The sequence below is a fragment of the Parasteatoda tepidariorum genome, chromosome 2, assembly GCF_982258835.1.
Source record: "Parasteatoda tepidariorum strain Cologne lab strain chromosome 2, Ptep-v5.0, whole genome shotgun sequence".
In the NCBI taxonomy this organism is placed as follows: domain Eukaryota; kingdom Metazoa; phylum Arthropoda; class Arachnida; order Araneae; family Theridiidae; genus Parasteatoda; species Parasteatoda tepidariorum.
Window position 1 is genome coordinate 92,620,728 of NC_141756.1, and position 21,631 is coordinate 92,642,358.

Below are 21,631 nucleotides of genomic sequence, written 5' to 3' on the forward strand. Positions count from 1 at the left end.
AAAAAAGAAAAGACTAAAAGTGCAACTTTGAAAAAAAAATCTGTAGTTTTCGGAACGAAACTAATTTTAGATTTGAAATCCACACACCCAAATTAGGTAATATCAAGTAATTGTATAAGTGCGTCAAAACCTTTTTTTGCCAGTGTTATCTATATCCTATTACCTTATGTATTTTCCTTAATTATTTAGTTTAACACTACTTCATTTGAAGTTGAAGGTGTTTTCTTTTTTAAATCGTATGGTCTAAGCAGTTTGATTCAAAAAATTCAAATTTTGTTTCTGACAGTGTCTGCAAAAAAAAAAGATTACGAAGGTCACTTTCAAAATCTTCTCAAGGCTTACTATTTGTTTAAGACAAATTAAAGCAACATATGTAATAAATTGTGCTAATCCAATTAAAAAATTACATTTAAAATTGTTTTGTGCAAACATAATTTATTATTTTTCTCTTGTAGACGTGTGATGGTGGAAAATGCGTTCCTTTCTGGCTGCAATTTAGAGAAAATATTGAAAATTAACTCTTTTCTGTAAAAGTATTTTTTTTTTTCATCAAACCCAAATAATAATAAAGGAAAAGTGAAAAAAAAAGTGTAAACGTCCTTATTTATCCATTTTTTTGATTTTTTTAATCTTTGAAAATAGAAACATTTTGATAAGCAATTTTACAATACAAAAATAGGCCGGGATAGCCTGGTTGGTAGGGCACTGAGCTCATGTCCGAGAGTTCGTGGGTTCGAACCCCACCGGCCCACCGGCCCGTGTAGTAAAGTGACTGATGCACGTTAAATCTGTCGAGTCGCAAAAGTCCTCCATGTTCCCATAACAAATCAATACCTCTGGGGGTACTGGATTGGAGATCGATCATTCTCTGATTCAGGTCAAAATTACGATCTGTGGATGCATGAATGGGTCCGCCCTATAAACGGGTGCGACGTATGGTGTGGCAGATGTCGAATTCTCGGCCATAGATGGCGCCACTGAAAATCAAGAAACGCACACTCTGCCTTAAATTTGCCCGTGTGGCAAGTGGCATTAGAAACAACAACGCGGAATTATTTAATTTATTTAGTTTATGAGTACTAGCCTCAAACAATGAGTACAATATTGACACAATCTTCAATTTCCAATTTAGAATCTGAACCCACGGAACAGACTACCTTATGGATATTTTTAACAACGAAAAAAACATTTATTTTATTTATTTTATTTATGAGTACTAGCCTCGAAGACTAAGTTAAATATGGACAGCGTCTTCAATCTCAAAATTAGAATCTAAACCCAGAAAGCAGGAAACCTTACGGCAATTTTTGAATTTTTATTTTCATTTTTCATTGCCACAGAAAGGTTGACTAATTAATCCTTTTTCAAACGTAGTATAAATATTAGTATGCCAAGCTCGTTTCCTTAAATATTAAATAAAGGCATGCAAAAATCTTTTCAAGAAAATATCATTTTTAGCTTTTACTGTAAACCTTGTTTCTGTCTTCTATTTCTTTCTAACTCTGTCCAGGCTCTTAACTACGATACTTTGTTTGTGCTGAAAACTTAATGATCAACCAACTTTCACTTTCAAAGTGTTATGGAAAGTATAAGAAAGGCCTGCGCAAATAAATCGTGTTTCAGTGATGGTCATAAAATCTAAAATAAACCTTGAGAAAGGGGAATGTATCCTCTGTTAGCTTGAGAACGATTTCTACTATTGATTTGCAAATGATGATTTATCCTCAATTTCAGAAGGTTTTTCTAAACTAGTTTTGCAAACCCAGATACAATCTCGATATAAAAGGGTTATTAATGTAAGCTTAATATGAACCTCATTGCACGTAATTTAGAATAGTTAAATTAAACATTGTTTCCATCTCACATGGTTTATTTGCTAATCATACATAAACCTTTTTGGGCTTTGGGATAAAGTTTGCTGCTGACATTAAAATCAATTCTGAAAATTAAGATGTAACGCCATTAATAATTTGCATTTTGTGAAGTACCTATTTTGTAAATGAGTATATTAGACCATTGTAAAATATTTTTTTTCTAAATCCTTAGTGGACTCCTCTCAAAATGCTACGATTACTGAAACATTGTCGCATATAAATTGTCAGGTCTGTAGCCCATGTTTTAACCGACCCACAATCAATTTTCTATTATAAATTAAAGTTTAAAATATTGTAATAAGTAATTTATTTTTTCTTTTAAGTGTTTTAAAGTATCTACTAACCTTTCCGTTAACGCCGGATGATTTTTTTCTAATAATAGCAAAATATATACATCAATATTTACGTTTTGTCAAAAAAATGTGATTAAAATAAGATTATTCTCATCCAGCATAGGTTAAAAACAACCCACATTAAGTTTCCTTACTACTTTAAATATAAAAGAAAAATACTAAATGAATTCAGAGTACTTGTCAGCTTTAATTTTCGCCATGTACGAAATGAGTCAAAATACGTAAATAGAATCCCATTACAAAGTATCAGTTGACCAAATTGCATCTGAACCAAAACGTGTGGTACTAAAATATTTTATAAAGAAGTATCTGAAGATTGACTCATGAAGAACAGCACTGAAAAATTTAACCCAATTAGATCATTTTAGAAAGATTAATTTAGATTTAAAAAAAAGGACGCCAATTGCCCTCAAACAGATATGTGCTTCGATGTTTCGCTAATCTCATTCTGGGGCTCGTGCAGAAAGATAAAAGTGATGATGTTATAAAATTTGTTATTCTGAAAACTCAAAATTTTTGGGAGAATTTTGGACATATTTTTGGGAGTATTGCTGTGATACCAAAAAGACATTCCGAAACGAAACTCGCGAAATTAATCATGCAGCACAAAAATCGTTATAAGTATAAAACAAGCAAACTCTTCTCAGCTCAGAGTGATATCTTTCACAAATCTCTTTTTTTCTGCTCTTTGACAAGGGACATGACTATGTAATTTCTGCTATAAAGTTAGATGCATGGTAGGTATGTATAAAACTAGAATTATTATTCATTAACACGTGGGATTCCTCGAAAATTAATGGTCATGTCAAAAAATGGAGTTACTTAATGGAGTTAATTCGAAAAATGGAATTAAATTTTACGCATTGGGATGGGAAACGTCATAAGAAAAAGGCTTCAAAGAATGTATGCATACTAGCCTAGAACATGATTAAATTAGTAGTCTCGATTAAAGTTATATGGATGATCTGAAGCTGGGTGTGATACGGAATCTTTTTCAGTTGAAGATTCTGATTCTGTATTACCCACAATTAGCAGTGGTAGAACCGGAACAAAACAACTAGCGTAGAACATGATTAAATTAGTAGTCTCGATTAAAGTGATATGGATGATCTGAAGCTGATTGTGATACAGAATCTTTTTTCAATTGAAGATTCTGATTTTGTATTACCCACAATTAGCAGTGGTAGAACCGGAACAAAACAACTAGCCTAGAACATGATTAAATTAATAGTCTCGATTAAAGTGATATGGATGATCTGAAGCTGAGTATGGTACGGAATCTTTTTTAATTGAAGATTCCGATTTTTGTATTACCCACAATTAGCAGTGATATAACCGGAACAAAACAACTGGCCTAGAACATGATTAAATTAGTAGTCTCGATTAAAGTGATATGGATGATCTAAAGCTGAGTGTGATACGGAATCTTTTTCAATTGAAGATTCTGATTTTGTATTACCCACAATTAGCTGTGGTATAACCGGAACAAAACAACTTCGAAGAAAAATTCCAACTATATCATTTGCTTTAAAATTACACAGAAATCTTTTTCAAAGTAAAATCAAATCAAACACGTGGCAGGCAGGCAGGGTAAATCTATCAACTCGGCAATGATCTTATTTCAGATTCTATTAGGGCAGCTGGCAATTAAGGTTACATCCTTAGCACCAAAGCATGCAACGCTATATTGGAATGGTAAACTGATTCTTCAGGCTACCAAAAAAAAATACTTTGGTGATTTTGGTATCTGGAATGCCAAACGTTGAAAAAGCAAATTACTTGTTATCTCAAATAATTACTATCTTGACAGGGGAAAAACAAACACGAACTTTGTTTTCCCTAGCAGAAGAGGGGGAGATTTGTGATAATATTTAAAGACGGGTTGAAACTCAATATCAAAAACGGGAGCTTGTTTTCGGTTTAATAACCTATTGGGTAAAAAGTTATTTATACTAGCTTGACGGCATCACGCGTTTGAAAGAGTCCTCAGTCCACTTCACAACAAATTGTTTGGTACAATGTCTGCTTCTTAAAACACTAATTTCATCAAACTCAGAGGTTCCATTTGGTCTACTAATCACAGAAGCTTTTCTTTTAACTCTTCTCAGTGGTAGACGGATCATGGGACCTTAACCCATGATGAGTCTACCACTGAGGATATTTCACATCAGCAATGTGGTCGGTTCAAGCCGGGTGTAGAATTCGAATCGACCAGCCAGCGTTGGGATTTAAACCCGGTTACTCCTGATTGGGAGGCAAGAGCTCTATCTCCTGAGCCACCACGACCCTTCTTTTCGAATGTATTGTCACAAAAGGCTGTGAAGCTAATTGAAGACATTTCAACTAGTATTATCAATGATTAAACGCAAAATAATTTTCATTTTAAGTAGCCGATCTTCATCACAAGCAAATATCCAATTTTCAATAAGGAGCAATAGATAAATAAAGTTTAAAATGATTGCGATAAAATTTCCTTTAATTATATGTTTAATGTCCCAAAAAAACGGACCTCACTGAATAACTTTAGATCTAATGATAGGATCTTCATCTTCTAGGACTCAATCTTAATGGTTCGAGAGGGTGACTACAAATATGCTAATTAGTTAGTAAAGACGATATTTAAGTTACGAGATCAGACGCAAAAACGTAGTCTCTCTGAACAAACATACATTTTTTAAGGATTTGGATCTGTTGCCGCCACGATATCGAGGATAAATATCTATCTAGGAAATATGGTCCCCTTAATTTGGTCAGGATAGCAATCCAAATTTTGGATGCTAACTTTACTTTCTGCGCATTTCGCTATATCTCAAATAATTTTGAAAAGAACTGAACAATATTTGCACAAGCTATAAAATTCGTTTTTTCAAAGATAATTCCATGAAAAAAATCAATTTTAACAAATATTTATTATTTTTTATTATTTTACTTAATAATAGTCGAAAATTTTTGAATTGTAAGATATGCAATTTTTAACATCATTTTAAAGTATGTAATTTTACATGGTAAAATACAAAATTTGAACAAAATCGATGGAATAGTTCCTGAAAAAAATACAATTTTAAATATCTGGCTTTTTAAAATTCAAATTCTCAGGTACTAGTCATCCGATTTTGTTCAAATTATGCATTTTACTATGTAAAATAAAATTTTTTAAAAGGATGCAAGAAATCATATACCTAACAATCCAAAAACTTTTCTATCATCATTAAAAAGAATAATAAAAAATAATAAATATTTACTAAAAGTGATTTTTTGCTTGGAATTATGTTCGAATAAACGAATTTTATAACTGTTTGCAAAAGACTTTCAATTAATTCACTTAAAAAGTTCTCAAGATATAGCGAAATACGCAAAAAGTGAAATTTACAATAAGTGGTTCGAACTTTTGAGCACTTTCCTGACTAAGCTATGGGGATCATATATTCCAGATTTCGACTACCCCCTATATTTTGGAGCTCAGAAATCTGAATCTGTCAAAAGAAAGGTATGTTTATTCAGAGGACGTACGTTTTTCTGCTTGATTTCGTCACTTAAAATATCGTCTGCGCTAACTAATTAGCATATTTGACGTCATCTCCTGGAACAAATAAGATTGAGTCCTGGAACGTGAAAATCCGATTATTAGATCAAAAGTTATTTAGAGTGGTCCGTTTTTTCGGGCTTACTGTGCTATCTAGACGAGTACTGAACTTATTAGTTACTACTTAATGCGTTTATCTTGTTTTCCTTGCATAAAAAAAATCTCTTTTAAATTTAAGAACAATCATAATTCTGATTTTAGTGTATATGAAAACGATATGACATATAGACCAAATCAGTAAATCGTTCTGGGGGTGGGTCTAAGCATCAATTAATGACCTAAAATTTTGCATATTTTGCAAAAAAAATAAATAAAAAAATTTTAAAAAATTAAGTATGCATCATAGAATTTTTAAAATAATTTTCTTCGCATACAAATGAGATGGCGTATTAGTAAGTAAAAACAATTTCACGTTATGTACTTTTAAGATGTTGAATGTCTATTTTTCAAATTATTAAATGATTTTCAATGAACTTATTTATTATTTAAAAATTATTTCTCCATAGAGTATTGCTAAACGATTCGAACATGTCTCTTTTGAAATTATTAAGATATAAGAAATATTTTTTATCGCTCTCGTGAATAGTCAAGGAGTTTCAAATTGTTAGAAATAATAGGCAGTTCTTACTTCATTTCATAAAAACTTTTTTCAATCAACTTTTTTTTAAACATAGTATCCTCGTTAAAACTTATAGCTAATTTTACAAATATAGATAAAGTATGCCATGTTCTGTTCATTTGCAATCATTATAGACTGCATATTTATACCATATTTCAGATCCATATAATATCAAAAATCTTAAGGCTTGTTTTTTTAACGTTTGAATACTGTTTTATTGATAGGATGTAGCTGGTGGTCCCTACAAATCATTCTTAATGATCATTCTTAATCATTCTTCAATTCTATACTAGTGCAAGAATAAATCATACGGAAAACATCACATCTCAAACATCCCACGTGAATTATTATAAACAAAGCTCCAGAATTTTCTGACAGAAAAATTATAACAAAATTTAGAAAGTAGAAAACAATTTTCTTTAATTGTTCTTAGTTTAAATGTTTGATATTTGATTTCAAATAAGAACAAATAAAAAATGTTTGTGTACATTCTAGGAAATGCCTCAAGCTATATGCGTATATACTAAGGAACGGCATTTAAAAATAAGAAAATATCAAAATTTCATGTGAATGTGCTTATATTTCAATCAAATTGACGTATACAACCAATAATTCCCTAACCTTTCTTTTTCAAATGAAAACCAGAAAATTTTCTTAAAAAATTTCGAGACATAACACTGACCAAAAATAGTTAATATCCTCTTTTTTTATGAAATTGAATCATCTAAAAAATGTGTCTCATCATTGATATTTGTGAGTAACTGCTGTCAAATTTTAGTATAAAAGCCTTATTTTTGAATAAACTGTGCTTAAGATTTTAGTTAAGATAATTCAGTAATACCCGCCAGCTTACAGCTCTATTAGGTTAAAACTATATTTTTTCTTTTTTGCTAAAAGCAAAAGACTTATTCGATTATTATACAAACATTTATTACTATTTTAGTTAATAAAATTTTTCAATGCATAATACACCATATTTCTTCCCGCTTTTTTTTAGAGAATGCTATATATTTATATTATCTAATATTATTATAATATCTCACAGCCCTTTTGATTTCAAAAATTTAAATACGACACTCTTTGATCGATATTGTTCTTCAATTACTTTTTTGGAATAAACCATGCTACCACACCAAATTCATTTTTTGCAACATGTCAAAGTGTCCAGTTTTATTAAATCTTGTATTCAAGTTTGATGCCATTGATATAAGAATAGAAATGGCTGCACTTGAGAAGTTTCTCCGAAAAAGCGGAAATAAAAAGTGCAATTCCTCATTTCCACTTCCAATATCTTTAAGAAGCTTATCGATTTCTATAACTGAAAGTCAATACACTTAAGCTCCCCGTCTTGTCTTTCATAAACCTCTTAAACGTTTGAAAACTCTTACCAATATGAAGCTCGGTTCAATGGTGCAACTGCACGTACTTGAAAATATATTTTATTACAAAGTTTTTTTTTAAAAAAACATTTACCTTATATTTATTTTGTTAATAAATAATGAAACGAGAAACAATGCGACAATTTAAATATATCCTCAAAACATTAGTTCAAAGGTGAACCATAAAATTATTATTTTTAATCATAATATCGTATAAACTTTCTGTAACTATAATTAAGTATTAAATTGGACCATTTATCTCTGTAAATTCAGTCACAGTATTATATAATCATGTTTGATATGTTTTAATTGGCGCGATTATAAGATTCAAATTGAACCTTATAATTAGAGTTTCAGAGAGTTTGCTCAATAATATTTTTCAATGCACTCAATAACATCTAACAGTGTACAATTAATTAACTTCACACCTTGTTTATATATATATATATATATATATATATATATATATATATATATATATATATATATATATATATATATATATATATATATATATATATATATATATATATATATATATATATATATATATATATATATATATATATATATATATATACTTATGGACAAAAATATTAGCGCACCAAGATGGAGTTGTCAAAATTAAACTAAATTTTACATACGTAATAACTACTTTGATATACGTAAATGATAAGAAAATCAAAGATTATCGTTTTTCTTTGATTTTCTAATCATTCACTTATATCAAAGTATTCATTACGTATGTAAAATTTCGTTTTATTTTGACGACTCCTTCTTGGTGAGCTAATTTTTTGTCCATGACTGTATATATATATATATATAAAATCAAATGTCCACGTATATGTTTTAGAACAATCCGTTTCAACATTTAGAAAAATCTATGGTCAAAGCTTATAGAAACCAGAACATTGTAAAATTTACATTAATTTTTACCGAAGCACTTTAATAATGACTTTGGTTAAATTAACACTCAAATATGGTTTTATAATACGTGATAAATTTGGTAAATGTTGTGACATTTAGTAATTTTATCATGATGCTATAGAGAATGCTACAAAAATCATTTATTCGGTAAAATTGTTTTGCAATTTTTGCTAAATATGAGGTGACGTAATAAGAAGTATTATTTTAAAAATCAAAATTTCCGGTAACCGTTACCATATGAACGGAAATATCAACTAATGAATGGAATCTTGATATTTTAATTATGTTAACCAAAATTATTTTTATTAGATATCAGTAGTTTTGTCAATTTTTTTCGCAGTCAAACTGCTAAAATACTTCTATTTATTATTCTAATATGTATTTAATTTTTTACACTGACAATTTTTATTTTAAGTCATTTCCTCTTTTTAAAACTTAAAATGTCTTAAAACTATTAATTTTTTTAATTGTTTTATCAAAAATCATCCATCTTGTTTAAAAATTATTAATCTTCTTTTTCAAGCTGAAAATTTTCCAAATTTTTCTTACTTTAATAAATTTGCGCATTTTAAAAAATTCACTTTTAAAAATTTTGCACGGTTATTAAAAAAATAAATAATAACAATAAATAGATACAATTAAAAAAAGCAAATTTTTAAAATTTTATATATGGTTTATTATACTTTAAAACTCCTTCTGCATTCACAAAACACTTGACTACCCCAAAGTTTCATTTCGTTTTAATAAATAATATTACTAGAACTAGAAGCTTCAGTTTGAATTATTGCAGTGCTATAAGAATAGAAATGACACAATTTTAAATTATTTATGGGACGTGACTGAATAAAAATTCCACTTTCTAAAAGTGGCTGGCAAGAACTTCCAAAAATTTGCGCATTTAAAAAACAAATATATCGTTCTTTGAATCCACCATCTTGTCATTCTCCTTCTCTTCTTATCTAATAATAACTGAAGAAAACTATTCCTTAAATAAAAATTTTGTTCCATAATTTCTGCTCTAATTAATTACTTTATATATATATATATATATATATATATATATATATATATATATATATATATATATATATATATATATATATATATATATATATATATAATAAGTTTCATTTATTGCGGATAAGCTGCAAGCAAACAAAACTCATTAGATAAGTTCAAAATGAAGATAAAACAAAGGAAAATTACAGACATATGAAAAAAAGGGGGGGGAGAGAAAAATAATAATAAAAAACTGTTATTTTTACTTAATGTGTTCTATTTTATTTGTTGTAATTTTTGCAAAATAATTTTTTTAGTGCTCCTCACACTATTGTATTTATATATTTTGCTTTGGCTATATTGATACAATATCAGAAAACACTCTTTTTTGCGGATATAATCGTGTGGGCTGATGAAAAGATTATATCTTTTATTTTCCGGATTTTTGAAAAAATTTTTATCATTCTCCCCCCCCCCCCAGCAGTTGTTTGTTTAATAATATAAATTCCTATTTAATATGACTTTTCCTTTTTTCTTCATTTTGACGATGATTTATTTATAATTAAGTTATTAATAAGTGATTTAAAGTGAAATATAGTCTCACTTTTTTTTGAAAAAAAAATGCTTTTGTAATTATTATTTATTTTACTTAAAGCGAAACAGTTCAGCTATTGTGCTAGTAAATAAAAGACATCGATTAGATTTTCTCTTCTATTTTAAAAATAACAAGAGAACCAATCACGCATATTGAATTCTTAAAAAGAAAACTATTTATCATAATTTATTACTTTATCTCTATTCATTTCTAAAACATTAATGTTAGCCATTTAAATTAGTAAAGTAAAAAACAAACCGTATGAAAAGATAAATTCAATTTTATGCTTGTAGGCATTACCTTAATTTAAAATAAACTAAATAGCTGTTATTTTGTAATGAAATCCATTAAATAATTGAAAGTATTTTTATTACTTTTCATTGAATAATTTATTTTTTCCGCAATTCGTGTTATTAAAAATGTATATCTTCAACGCTTTGCGCAGAATTATTATTATTTCTATAAATCAATATACGAGAAGACTAATACACGTGTTTATTTCAGCAATGAAGATTTTTTTATAAGCCATGTTCAAAATGTGTACAGAAATATATGCATATTATATTCAAAAATAGTGTTGTCTTAATTGATAAATATTTCTTTATTCGATCGTATTTAAAAGCACATTAATCTCTACAAAACATTAATATTTTTCACTTCAGCTAATAGTTCTAACTTCTCCAAAAGGGTACGCATTCACCATTGTTGCACACCTAAAAAAGGAAGTAAATAATTATGAATTAATAAAAATAAACTTGATCATATATTTGAAAAAAATTATTCTCCTCTATATTTACAAATGGAAAACTAGCTTTTTGAACAACATGTAATATTCAAAGAAAAAAAATCTTTTTTTATTGTTTATTTTTACAAGATTTCAAAAGTTGAATATAGCTGGAATGAAATCTAAATCTTTTTCAGTCACATTTATATCATTTCATTGATGATAAACTGTGCTAAACAATGAATTTGGAAATAAAAATTATCGGGAGCATTGGTGATTTGTGTTATATCATCTACAGCAATGTACAAATAATCCCCATGATGCAAGGTTTGAATCCAAGCATAATTATGAAGAAATACCGTTACTAACACTAGTGGGATTATTTGGTAAACAGTGGGATTTTAAAATATCGTTTATTCATTAAAAAATTACTGTTCCTGCAGACATGCAGTTAAAAATATTGTTCAAATATGAAAACTACTGGCATCGGTAACCACAATGGCGAAGTCTTTCGTTCTCTCAAGCCTTGCTGCACGTCAGGATCACACAAATTGAATATATCTACCTTAAGCAATTTTTGTCAGCTGACACTATTGAAGATGTGTAATTTAAATCTAAACACTTAAAATTGAATAATCCAACATCAAACTCTCGCGCTTTCACGCCACACGAGATTTATTACAAGTTCCGAAAACATCATTTTTGGCGCATTGAAATTCAAAGAATGCCAAGTAGAATATTCCAGTATCTTATTTACAACCTGGATTCATAGTGTGTTGCTGTTTTATCATAGTGTGTTTCTGTTATTCATCAACGGAAACAAAATTTTGCCATTTCAAAATGTATGCATATTTTTAGTTGTATAATAAAGATAAATATATGTATATATATATATATATCTTTTTAAATCTCTTAGAACTGTATTAACTGTTTTTTTAGACATTATTTCTCTACTCTTCAGCTCTGCTAAACATCTTATAAATTCGTCCTGAGATTCTCTCTACACTAAGCATATTTACAAATTAATTTTTTTTAAAGAATTAGTGTATATATATGCTAAACTAATGACTCTCATTTCAAATTCTATAGTAAAAATATTTTTACCTACTCTCATATGTATCGTATCACACTGTAATTTTATTTTATTTTATAACCGTCGTTGAACAGCTGATCCAATATCGCACTGTAATTTTATTTTATTTTATAACCGTCGTTGAACAGCCGACCCAATTTCATGGGTTTACGACTACTAACGTTCAACTCAGTAGCCTTGTAATTTTGAACCAATCCAGAAGACAAGGAAACTCCTGGATAAGTACCCCCAAAGGTATTGATGTGTTGTGGGAACATGGAGGACTTTGAGACTCGACAGACGTGCATCAGTCACCATTTACTACACGGGGAGTCTTCGGCCGGCGAGGATCGAACCCACGACCTCTTGGATATGGGCCCAGCGCCCTACCGACCAGGCTATCCCGGCCCTCGCACTGTAATTATAAATTTTACAGTTAATGTAACAATAATAGCTGTGGCTCAGTTGTCACCGTTTTTGGAGGCCTTGTTGGTATGGTGCTGAACTCACATTCATGAGAACAGGGGCTCGAATCCAGCAGGCCGAAGACTCCCTGTGTAATAAATGGTGACTTGTGCACGTTAAATCTGTCGGGTCACAAAGTTCTCTATGTTCCCATATCAAATTATACCTCTTAGGGTACTGAATTCGAAATTGATCGTTTTCTGATTCAGGACAAAATAACGATCTTTGGATGAATTAATGGATATATGGATGAGTCCTATCTATAAATGGGTGTGACGTATGTATGTTTCAGAAGTCGAATTCATGGCCAGAGATGGAGCCACTGGAAAACGAGAACAATCGCACCCCCAAAGCCTTATTGGCCTACGACAATAACAGCCATTGAGGTACACTAATTTTTTTTTGCAGAGTGAAACTAAATTATCTGGCAGAAACTAATCAAACATATTTACTAATTTTTATATTTTAGTTCATTAAAATTATGCTGAAGTTTGCTTGAATCATATTTAAAAACATTTTTTTAATTTGAAAAACTTTTAGTCAACATTTCCATCTTTTAAAATTTAAAAATCAATATCCCTAAGAGAATGTTTTGGAACAGAAAATCAATTATGAAAATGAAAAATATTTCATCCTTAATATCTTGTTCTATTGCTTCTTCCCGTATCACTATTAAATATGGAGAAATAAACTAAAACAATATTCTGAGTCAATATTGTTTTTGTAATTCAAATAAATTCGAACAAAGCGAATATTTATTTACAAAGTTTGGAAAAACTTTCTGATGAAGCACAATAACAATGCGCCTCGTTAAAAACAATTTCATTTTACAATTTTTAGTTCTCTCTACACATTTTTCGAACTCATATTATTTAAGATGGTTGTATATTTTTAAAGGAAAAACATTTAGCACAGTGGTTTAGAAAGCAATCATTAAATTTTAAAAATTAAACCACGACTCAAAAATTGCATCTTTTATATTTTAGCGTAGAATATTCTTTTACACACATATTTAAATATGTTTCTTCGGAAATATTGTTTTAGTTGAAGTTTTCTAAAATAATTTTTCTATCCATATAATCCGAAAAATACAACAATATTTTAATCATAGCATAAACACGCACAAAAAAACAATTCTACTTTGAATATCAAATAATAATATATCGATTTATTTCATCCATGTCCTCAGAAAAAAATGCTTTAAAATATACCCAAAAGCAAGAATAAAAATAATTATATAATTTTACACTATATGATATAAGTAATATGCTTAAGTCAAGTAATGATTTATTTATAAATATTTGAATAGAAAGAATAAATAATCAAGAAAACTTATATGAGAAAAATTCTGTGCTTACTTATGAGGAATTTATGAGGAATTATGAAGAAAAATTCAATTAAAATTCCTATTCTTTTTCAATTTTTATATTACTTTAAGTAGAATAAAAAGTTTTATTAAAATTAAGCAAAAAAATATTCAGTGTGTTAAATGAAACAGATAAAATGAAAAATTAAAGTTTTGTTGGGTATCTGCTCATTTTGAAAAAATAAAAGGAAATGAAATTAATAATAACGCATATTAGAAGAAAAAGCAAAAAAAAAAAACAGTTTTTGACGTTTTACAAAAGTAGAAAAATATTGATTAATATTAATATTTCATGAAACTTGTTGAGCTGGCACTCATCAAAATTTTAAAATGATCACATCGAAACTTAAAACATTAAAATATCATCATTTTCATCAATTTAGCGTGGGTTTTTTTTTGTAACTTTTATTACTTGTATTTTTCCTAATGGTCCGAATAACGGATTTATCAATTCCCATCGACATCCGTAAACCAGGATTTACTAAGTGAATAAAAGCAGAAGAACTTTAGATAAAAAGTACCCTATATTACTTATTATTTGCTATAGTAAGTGCCAAAAAATATATATTCAATTTACCCCAGAGGGACCAATTCCAACAAAATCGCAGCAAAGCGTTCCTTTTGGAGTTAGTAACACTTCTGGAGTTATTCCATTCTCATACAAGCAGTAAACATAGCAAGTTTTCCAAAATTTCTGCAGTAAAAAAAACATTTAGAATTATACAGATTAATATGTTGTAACAAATAGATAGGATTAATATGATCACCACAATGGTATCTTATTTTTGTATTCAAGGGAAATAAACCTCTTTCTTTATCTAATATATATTTATTAAAATAACATACAAATTTCTCATATGTTTACAAAATTCTAAACGATTTTAGTAAACATATGAATAACTTCCAAGTTTGGAGTAAAAGCCATTTGTGGTGATACCAACCCACACATACAACTTGTTTTATAAAAAGTATTTTGTTGCAGCAAATAGATATGGTATCTTATTTTTGTATTCAAAGGAAATAAACCTCTTTCTTTATCTAATATATATTTATTAAAATAACATACTTTTATAAAATTCTAAACGATTTTAGTAAACATATAAATAACTTCCAAATTCGGAGTAAGAGCCATTTGTGGTGATACCAACCCACACATACAACTTGTTTTATAAAAAGTATTTCGTTAAAGCAAATAGATATGGCATCTTATTTTTGTATTCAAGGGAAATAAACCTCTTTCTTTATCAGATATATATTTATTAAAAGAACATACTTTTACAAAATTCTAAACGATTTTAGTAAACATATGAATAACTTCCAAATTTGGAGTAAGAGCCATTTGTGGTGATACCAACCCACACATACAGCTTATTTTATAAAAAGTATTTCGTTAAAGCAAATAGGTATGGTATCTTACTTTTGTATTGAAGGGAAATAAACCTCTTTCTTTATCTAATATATATTTATTAAAATAACATACTTTTACAAAATTCTAAGCGATTTTAGTAAACGTCTCAATAACTTCCAAATTTAGAGTAAGAACCATTTGTGGCGATACCATACCGCACATACAACTTACTTTATAAAAAGCATTTTGTTAATGCAATTAGATCGTGACACAAATAGATATAGTATCTCATTTTTGCATTGAAGAAAGATAAAAGATTTTTTTTCTAATATTTATTTGTTGCGAGAAAAATGAGAAAACATATTTTTACAGAATTCCAAATGATTTTAGTAACTATCTGAATAACTTACAAATTTTACGTTTGATAGTGAACAGAATTGTTTAAAATTAAATAAGAGTTCATCTGAAATTAGTTATTACTTAGTTTCAATAACAAATAATTATTTGGTCTTTCACAAGTATTATTGCCTCATTTATAAATAATGCTTGCGTTATTTATAAATATGTCGCAGAAACATGGAAATAGACAAACGTAAGAAAAACAAAAACTCGAAAACTTTATGGACAAATGCTTAAAATCAATTTTAAAATTTTCTGGTCTTGTTAGATATCAAATGAAGATCTTGTCAAAAAAGAGCTATAATTAAAAGAATAGTAGTTTTAGATAGAAGTTCCAGATATCTTAAAAAGAAGTTAGAGCTAGCTTAGTCTTAGACTGTTCAAGGAAAAAGTAGCATCTGTTGCGTTTTCAAGAGCTCTAGATGGAAAAAGAACAAGAGAGTGCCTCGGCATATTTTTCAGCGCATGATTTTAGGTGTTGAGTTACAAATGTTAGAAAAATCTTTTTAGTAAAAAGCAAAATCTATTGCTAAGGACTTTGATAGATAAAAAAAAATATGCTTCATGCTTTAAGTGGCCCGAGTGCAACTGATGCTGCTCAGAATTCTTTAAAATATAACTTATTTAACCTAGAAAGGAAAGAAGAAGCATTATCTTTCCATTAATGGGAAAAACCTTTTGTTGCTGCCACAGAAATTTTGTAACAGTTAAAGAGTTTGTTACAGCCAACTATGTGTAATTTTAATGGAAGATTGTTTTTGTTGAGTTTAAAAAGTATCAATAAAAATTGAAATCTAATATCAAAATATCAAGCACAATCTTTAAAGGATAAAATTAAGATTTGTATACGAAATTGAAGTATGAAAGGTTATGTTTTCGAGCTGAACGAAACGTAACATAATCAATTCTGAGAAAATTAGTGATGAAGTGATGACTCGGGGAATTATTTTATAGAAATCTAATATCTTTTAATAAATCGTTAAAGTTTAAAAGAGATAGCAGTAAGTTATGCCTGTCTTAAAAAAAATTCGAAAATATATAACTTTTATTTTACCTTATACGTTTTTTCTAAATTTCGTCCGTTTGCATGTTTTTTGCACAGTTCCTTTTCTTCGTTTGAAGGGATTAATGGTTGATATTTTCCGAAATCAAACGCTTCTGCCATAACCTAAAGCAAAATATAAAATAACATGAAAGTAAAGCGTACATCAACATCAAAGTGAAACGTAAATTTAATTTTTTTAACAAGTTATATCTTTGCAATCTGTCCACAATTTTATAAAAAGTAATTTTTTCGGAACTTTTTTTTCACATTCGCATGGAATAAATATATTCCTCAATGTTAGTGAATGGAGGAGAAAAATTTCTAAGACTTCTTTGTTAAGGATTTTTCTGTTTGAGTTTTAAGTTTTTGGCTTTAGGATTTTTCATTTGAATAGAATTTGCACAAAATATTTCGATTGAAAAATGCATAGTAACGTTTCAAACTCTGTCTGTATCTAAGCAGTATAAATATAAAAATACTGTATTCTTTTTAGTTTTGTATAACAGTCTATGCTCTTAAGCGAACCGCCATTGAATTATACTAATTTATAATTGTTTAATTAGATTATTAAAAAATTTATGTATGCAAATTAGTTAAAATATCATTTAAAATGAAGATGCACGAACAAATTTTAATGAAAAAAGTGTTTAAAATTTTGATGTGTTTAAAATTTTGATAAGCAAGTATGTTTTTTTTTTTGGAAAGTTTACAAAAATTGTCTCCACTTGCCCCCTTTTCTCACAATACAAGTCCTCAAAATAAAAGGGGCCAACAAACCATATTGTTATTTAGTCATGATCTACAATTAATAATATAAAATCGCTATTTGTAAGAACTCAAGCAATACTTAAGCAAAATAAAGTTTGCTAAGCTTCACAAGAATTTTAGCATACTTTTATGTTATTCAAAGATTCGCAGCTGAAAAATGTGAAAGGAATAAAGGGCAAAATTAGAAAAATTTTCTACGATCAAGTTTCAAGCTCTGACATTTCTAACAGCTGTCACTTTTTCAAAAAATCAAAATTTTAAGCGATTAAAAGAACTCTTAATATTATAAAGCGTTTATTTTGAAGTATTTCTCTACAAATTATAAACTTTACTAAATTCATTTTTTTAAATTCAGAAATATTTAAAGAAACAAGGGTGAAATGAAGTTATTTTTTAAATAAATTTAAATTTATTAAAAGAAAATAAATTCAATATGGGATGCAATTTCGACGAAGAAAGTGGCAATTAGCAGACAAATATTTTAATCGCTATTTATTATATTTTGTCGTCCTTTGAGTGACGGTTGTTAATTTTGCCGTATACAAGGAAAAAGAATAATAGGTTTTATCTTATTTGTATAATCTCTTATATGTGATCTTATACGTAGATCTTATATGTTATATTTAAATTCAAAACTGACACAAAGACTCAAAAGAATTCGATAATTGATAAAAAAAAAATTTAAACAGACTAAGATAATTTATTTTTATTCAGATAATACTTACACATAAGACTAGAATAAGTATTGCTGATTGGGAGACCTGGTGCGACATATTTTGGGTGTGGTTGATACTTTGTTTAGACAAATATGGCTGAGCTTAAAATATTTAATGATAGCATTTACACCAACTTTCAAGCAGGAAATGAGCTGACCTTATACTAATGACCTTTACGCATGTTAATTTAAGAGAATTGATGATATTGATGATTGAAACACCAAACAGATACACTTTTAACACGCAAATATAAATAATAGAATTTTAAATTGACATATAATGGCTATAATTATACAAGTAAAGAGGTTGTTAAAATTTAAAACATTGTCTGTGAAAATAAAGTTTTTCTAAGTAGATTGTTCAGGCTTGTTACTGCTTTGTTGTTGCATTTGTTATCAAAATTGTATGCAAACTCAAAAGATAATGGTCTAAAATGTAATAAATTAATATAAGTTTTTCATTGTTTGACAAAAAAAACAAGCGATAAAATTTATCAAAAGCAAAAAAACAAGTTTCGGAAAGTTTTCGGCTTTCATCAACATAAAATTAAGAAAAGTTTAATATTTTAACTCGAAATTATTTATTTATCAATTTTTTACAGCACTTTTGTATTATTTTGATTGCAGCGATATTTAATGCCTGTTAGAGGATATTTTTCGAGTAGCCGGGCACAAGGAAATTTAACTATATTTTTTAATTTTATTTATTTTTTGTTAACTTTTATTTTGTTCAATGTTTAAAAATAAATAAAATAAAAAATATATACAAAATTTAAAGAAAAAGGTTAGCGAAAGTCTACATTTTTTGGTGACTATTAGCTTGCAACCGACTAACCAAAAATACCTGTTAGAGTTACGATTACCTATTTTTTAACTATTATATCATTCATATTTTATGTATGTTAAAAGAAACTTATTTTGCTATTTTATCTATTCTTGTTTAATTCTTATAAATGTGGAAAGCAACATTCATAACAACCTTCATCGAGAAATTAACTCCCAAATTCTAAATTGTAATGATAAAAACTTTATAATATTATAAAGTAACCCTCTTATCTGACCTTATTATGCAACATTTTATAATAATCATATTGAAACACCATTTAAATAGTAAATAAATTACATTTATTTTTATAGTGCATCTTATGTAAAATTCTGTACGGCCAACATATGCAATTAAAATAATTATTACAAAATATATTGTTTATTTGTATCTCGACTCGCCCTATTCAAGGGCACACGAGAGTAGAACATACATTCTACAATATCTAGTAGAACATACATATACAATAAAACATACATTAAGCATGCATAAAGCACAAAAATTACATCAGCAACAAGTAAAAATGGCTTATAAAATATAAAGTACATTGAAAATTTGGAAAAGAACAAATGAGAAGTTTACACAATAATAGAGCATTGGGTATTGGAGGAACAATGCGTTGGGAATATCAAAGATTGTATAAGACAATGACATAAGAAATCAATTCAGTTATTACAAAATATATATTACAAGTTGCAAATAAATACTAGGATCTGACTTTTCATGATATTGCTAAATTATCTTTTTGGAAAATAACTATAAATAATTTAGTAACCCAAAATAAATACGAAGAAAGAAAAAAAAGCAAACTTATATAATAATCGAGCAAAATTATAAGGTTTAAATTTTATAGTGATAGAACGGGGGAAGTAATCTATAGAACCACTTCTGTGTCATTATATAAAGAAAAACATATTTTTTAATTGAATACCTATTAATTTTGTTTTTTTTTATTAAATCTGTTTATCCTTAAAAATTATCAAAGCTAAACTTGATTGTGATCGTCTGTATACAAGTTTGCTCACTACTTAAATTTATAATATCTCAAATATCCAGTTGCCATACCAACGCAAAAAAACAACCGTTTACGTCACATAATATATAAAATTTTGACATTAAGATTACTTTTAAAAGAATTTATAACTCTTAATACCAAGTAATTGGTGCAGTATAACCAATTCTGGCTCAAGTGTCAATAAACTTCAGCTAATCAATCAACACTATGTGTCCTATTTGCCTTTTGTAATAATAACGGGAGTAATAATAATAAAAACTTTGTAATAAACTATTTTGTAATAATAATAGAGAAATTGTAAGGGATTTAACTTGATGCTTTCGTGTTTTAAAGAGAGTTAATTTGTCAATACGTTTGTAATGTCTTTCTGTGAGAAAAGAGATCTTTAATTTGCTTCGAACAAACTAGATCCTTATAAGGTACCAGACTATTAGGTATAAGACTAAGGTATAACGGTACTAGACCTTATTAAGTAGGTATTAAGCATAATTAGTAGTCTCGGAATTACTATTTCGAATTTGATATTGTGCCATTCAAACTATGCAATTCAAAATCGATTTTTTAAATCGAACAATATTTGTTTTAAAACTCTCTTTATTACTTTAAATGCTTTTATTGATTTTATTATCATAAGAGAGACGTAAAGATGCATAAATGATTACATAGAACATCTCAAATTATGTGAACATTCATAACTTTGTTTTCAAATTTTCCCGAAATTTTTTAAATCTAAATTGAAAGACACTAATAATTTTCAAATATGATAAATCAAATTTGTATTTGAAACTAAATATCACATTTAATAAATTGATGTTATACAGAAATAACCAGAAATACTGACTGAGCGTAAGAGACAGCTTCGATCATTATTTAGATCGAGGGCATTGACCGCTTAACAGTAGCAACATTATTTTATATGATACTAAAATTGTCAGCCAACAAAGTGCTGCTAATTTACTGATTTCGATCAGCCTCAGAAATCCGAAAATTTGAAAGGCGATAGTAAGGGTTGACAATTAATATAAAAAGCTGAGAATAATATAATCATAAGCCAAATATTTAAATTAGTTTCAATGAGTTCTGCTGTCATCTGTAGTGGAAACTACAGAAATTTAGTTTTACTGAGTGATATAAATAATTAAAACCGTAATTGAATACTTTTAAAAATTGCTCAACTTCGACAGGTAATGCGTAGTAACTATTGCTAATTAATTAATTTAGTAATCCCAAGAAATTGAAGCAGAAATATATATTCTTTTTTTAAAAAGCTTCAATGACTTCCAAAAAGTATGAAGATGGAAGTAAGTGTAGATATGTTTCAAGCGGTAAAAAAAAGATAGGCACTCATTCTTACGACTTATAGTTATTGTACTTTGAATGTTATTCTTAAATCTGATTACCATAATCCTGTTGAGAATATGTTGGCCTCTGGCCCTTGCACTGCTTTAAAATATATCTTTACTCCTTCGCATTCTATTGCTGTTTGAAATAAAATGAAAGGTTCTTGCATTCTCTCGGGACTACACTAAATGTAATGTTATTCAAATTATTTCAAATCAAAC

At 28.1% G+C, this 21,631-nt stretch overlaps 1 protein-coding gene across 1 annotated transcript; it reads right to left on the reverse strand.

Moving 5' to 3' along the window:
• Positions 1-10,809: 10,809 nt before the first annotated feature.
• On the reverse strand, positions 10,810-18,396 carry LOC107440199 (uncharacterized). Its single transcript, XM_016053058.4, has 4 exons — positions 18,242-18,396; positions 16,758-16,871; positions 14,534-14,650; positions 10,810-11,042 (listed from the first exon to the last, which is right to left on the reverse strand). Exons 1-4 carry the CDS (start codon positions 18,287-18,289, stop codon positions 11,001-11,003), a joined length of 321 nt encoding a protein of 106 aa, XP_015908544.1. The 5' UTR covers positions 18,290-18,396; the 3' UTR covers positions 10,810-11,000.
• Between the last annotated feature and the right edge of the window lie 3,235 nt (positions 18,397-21,631).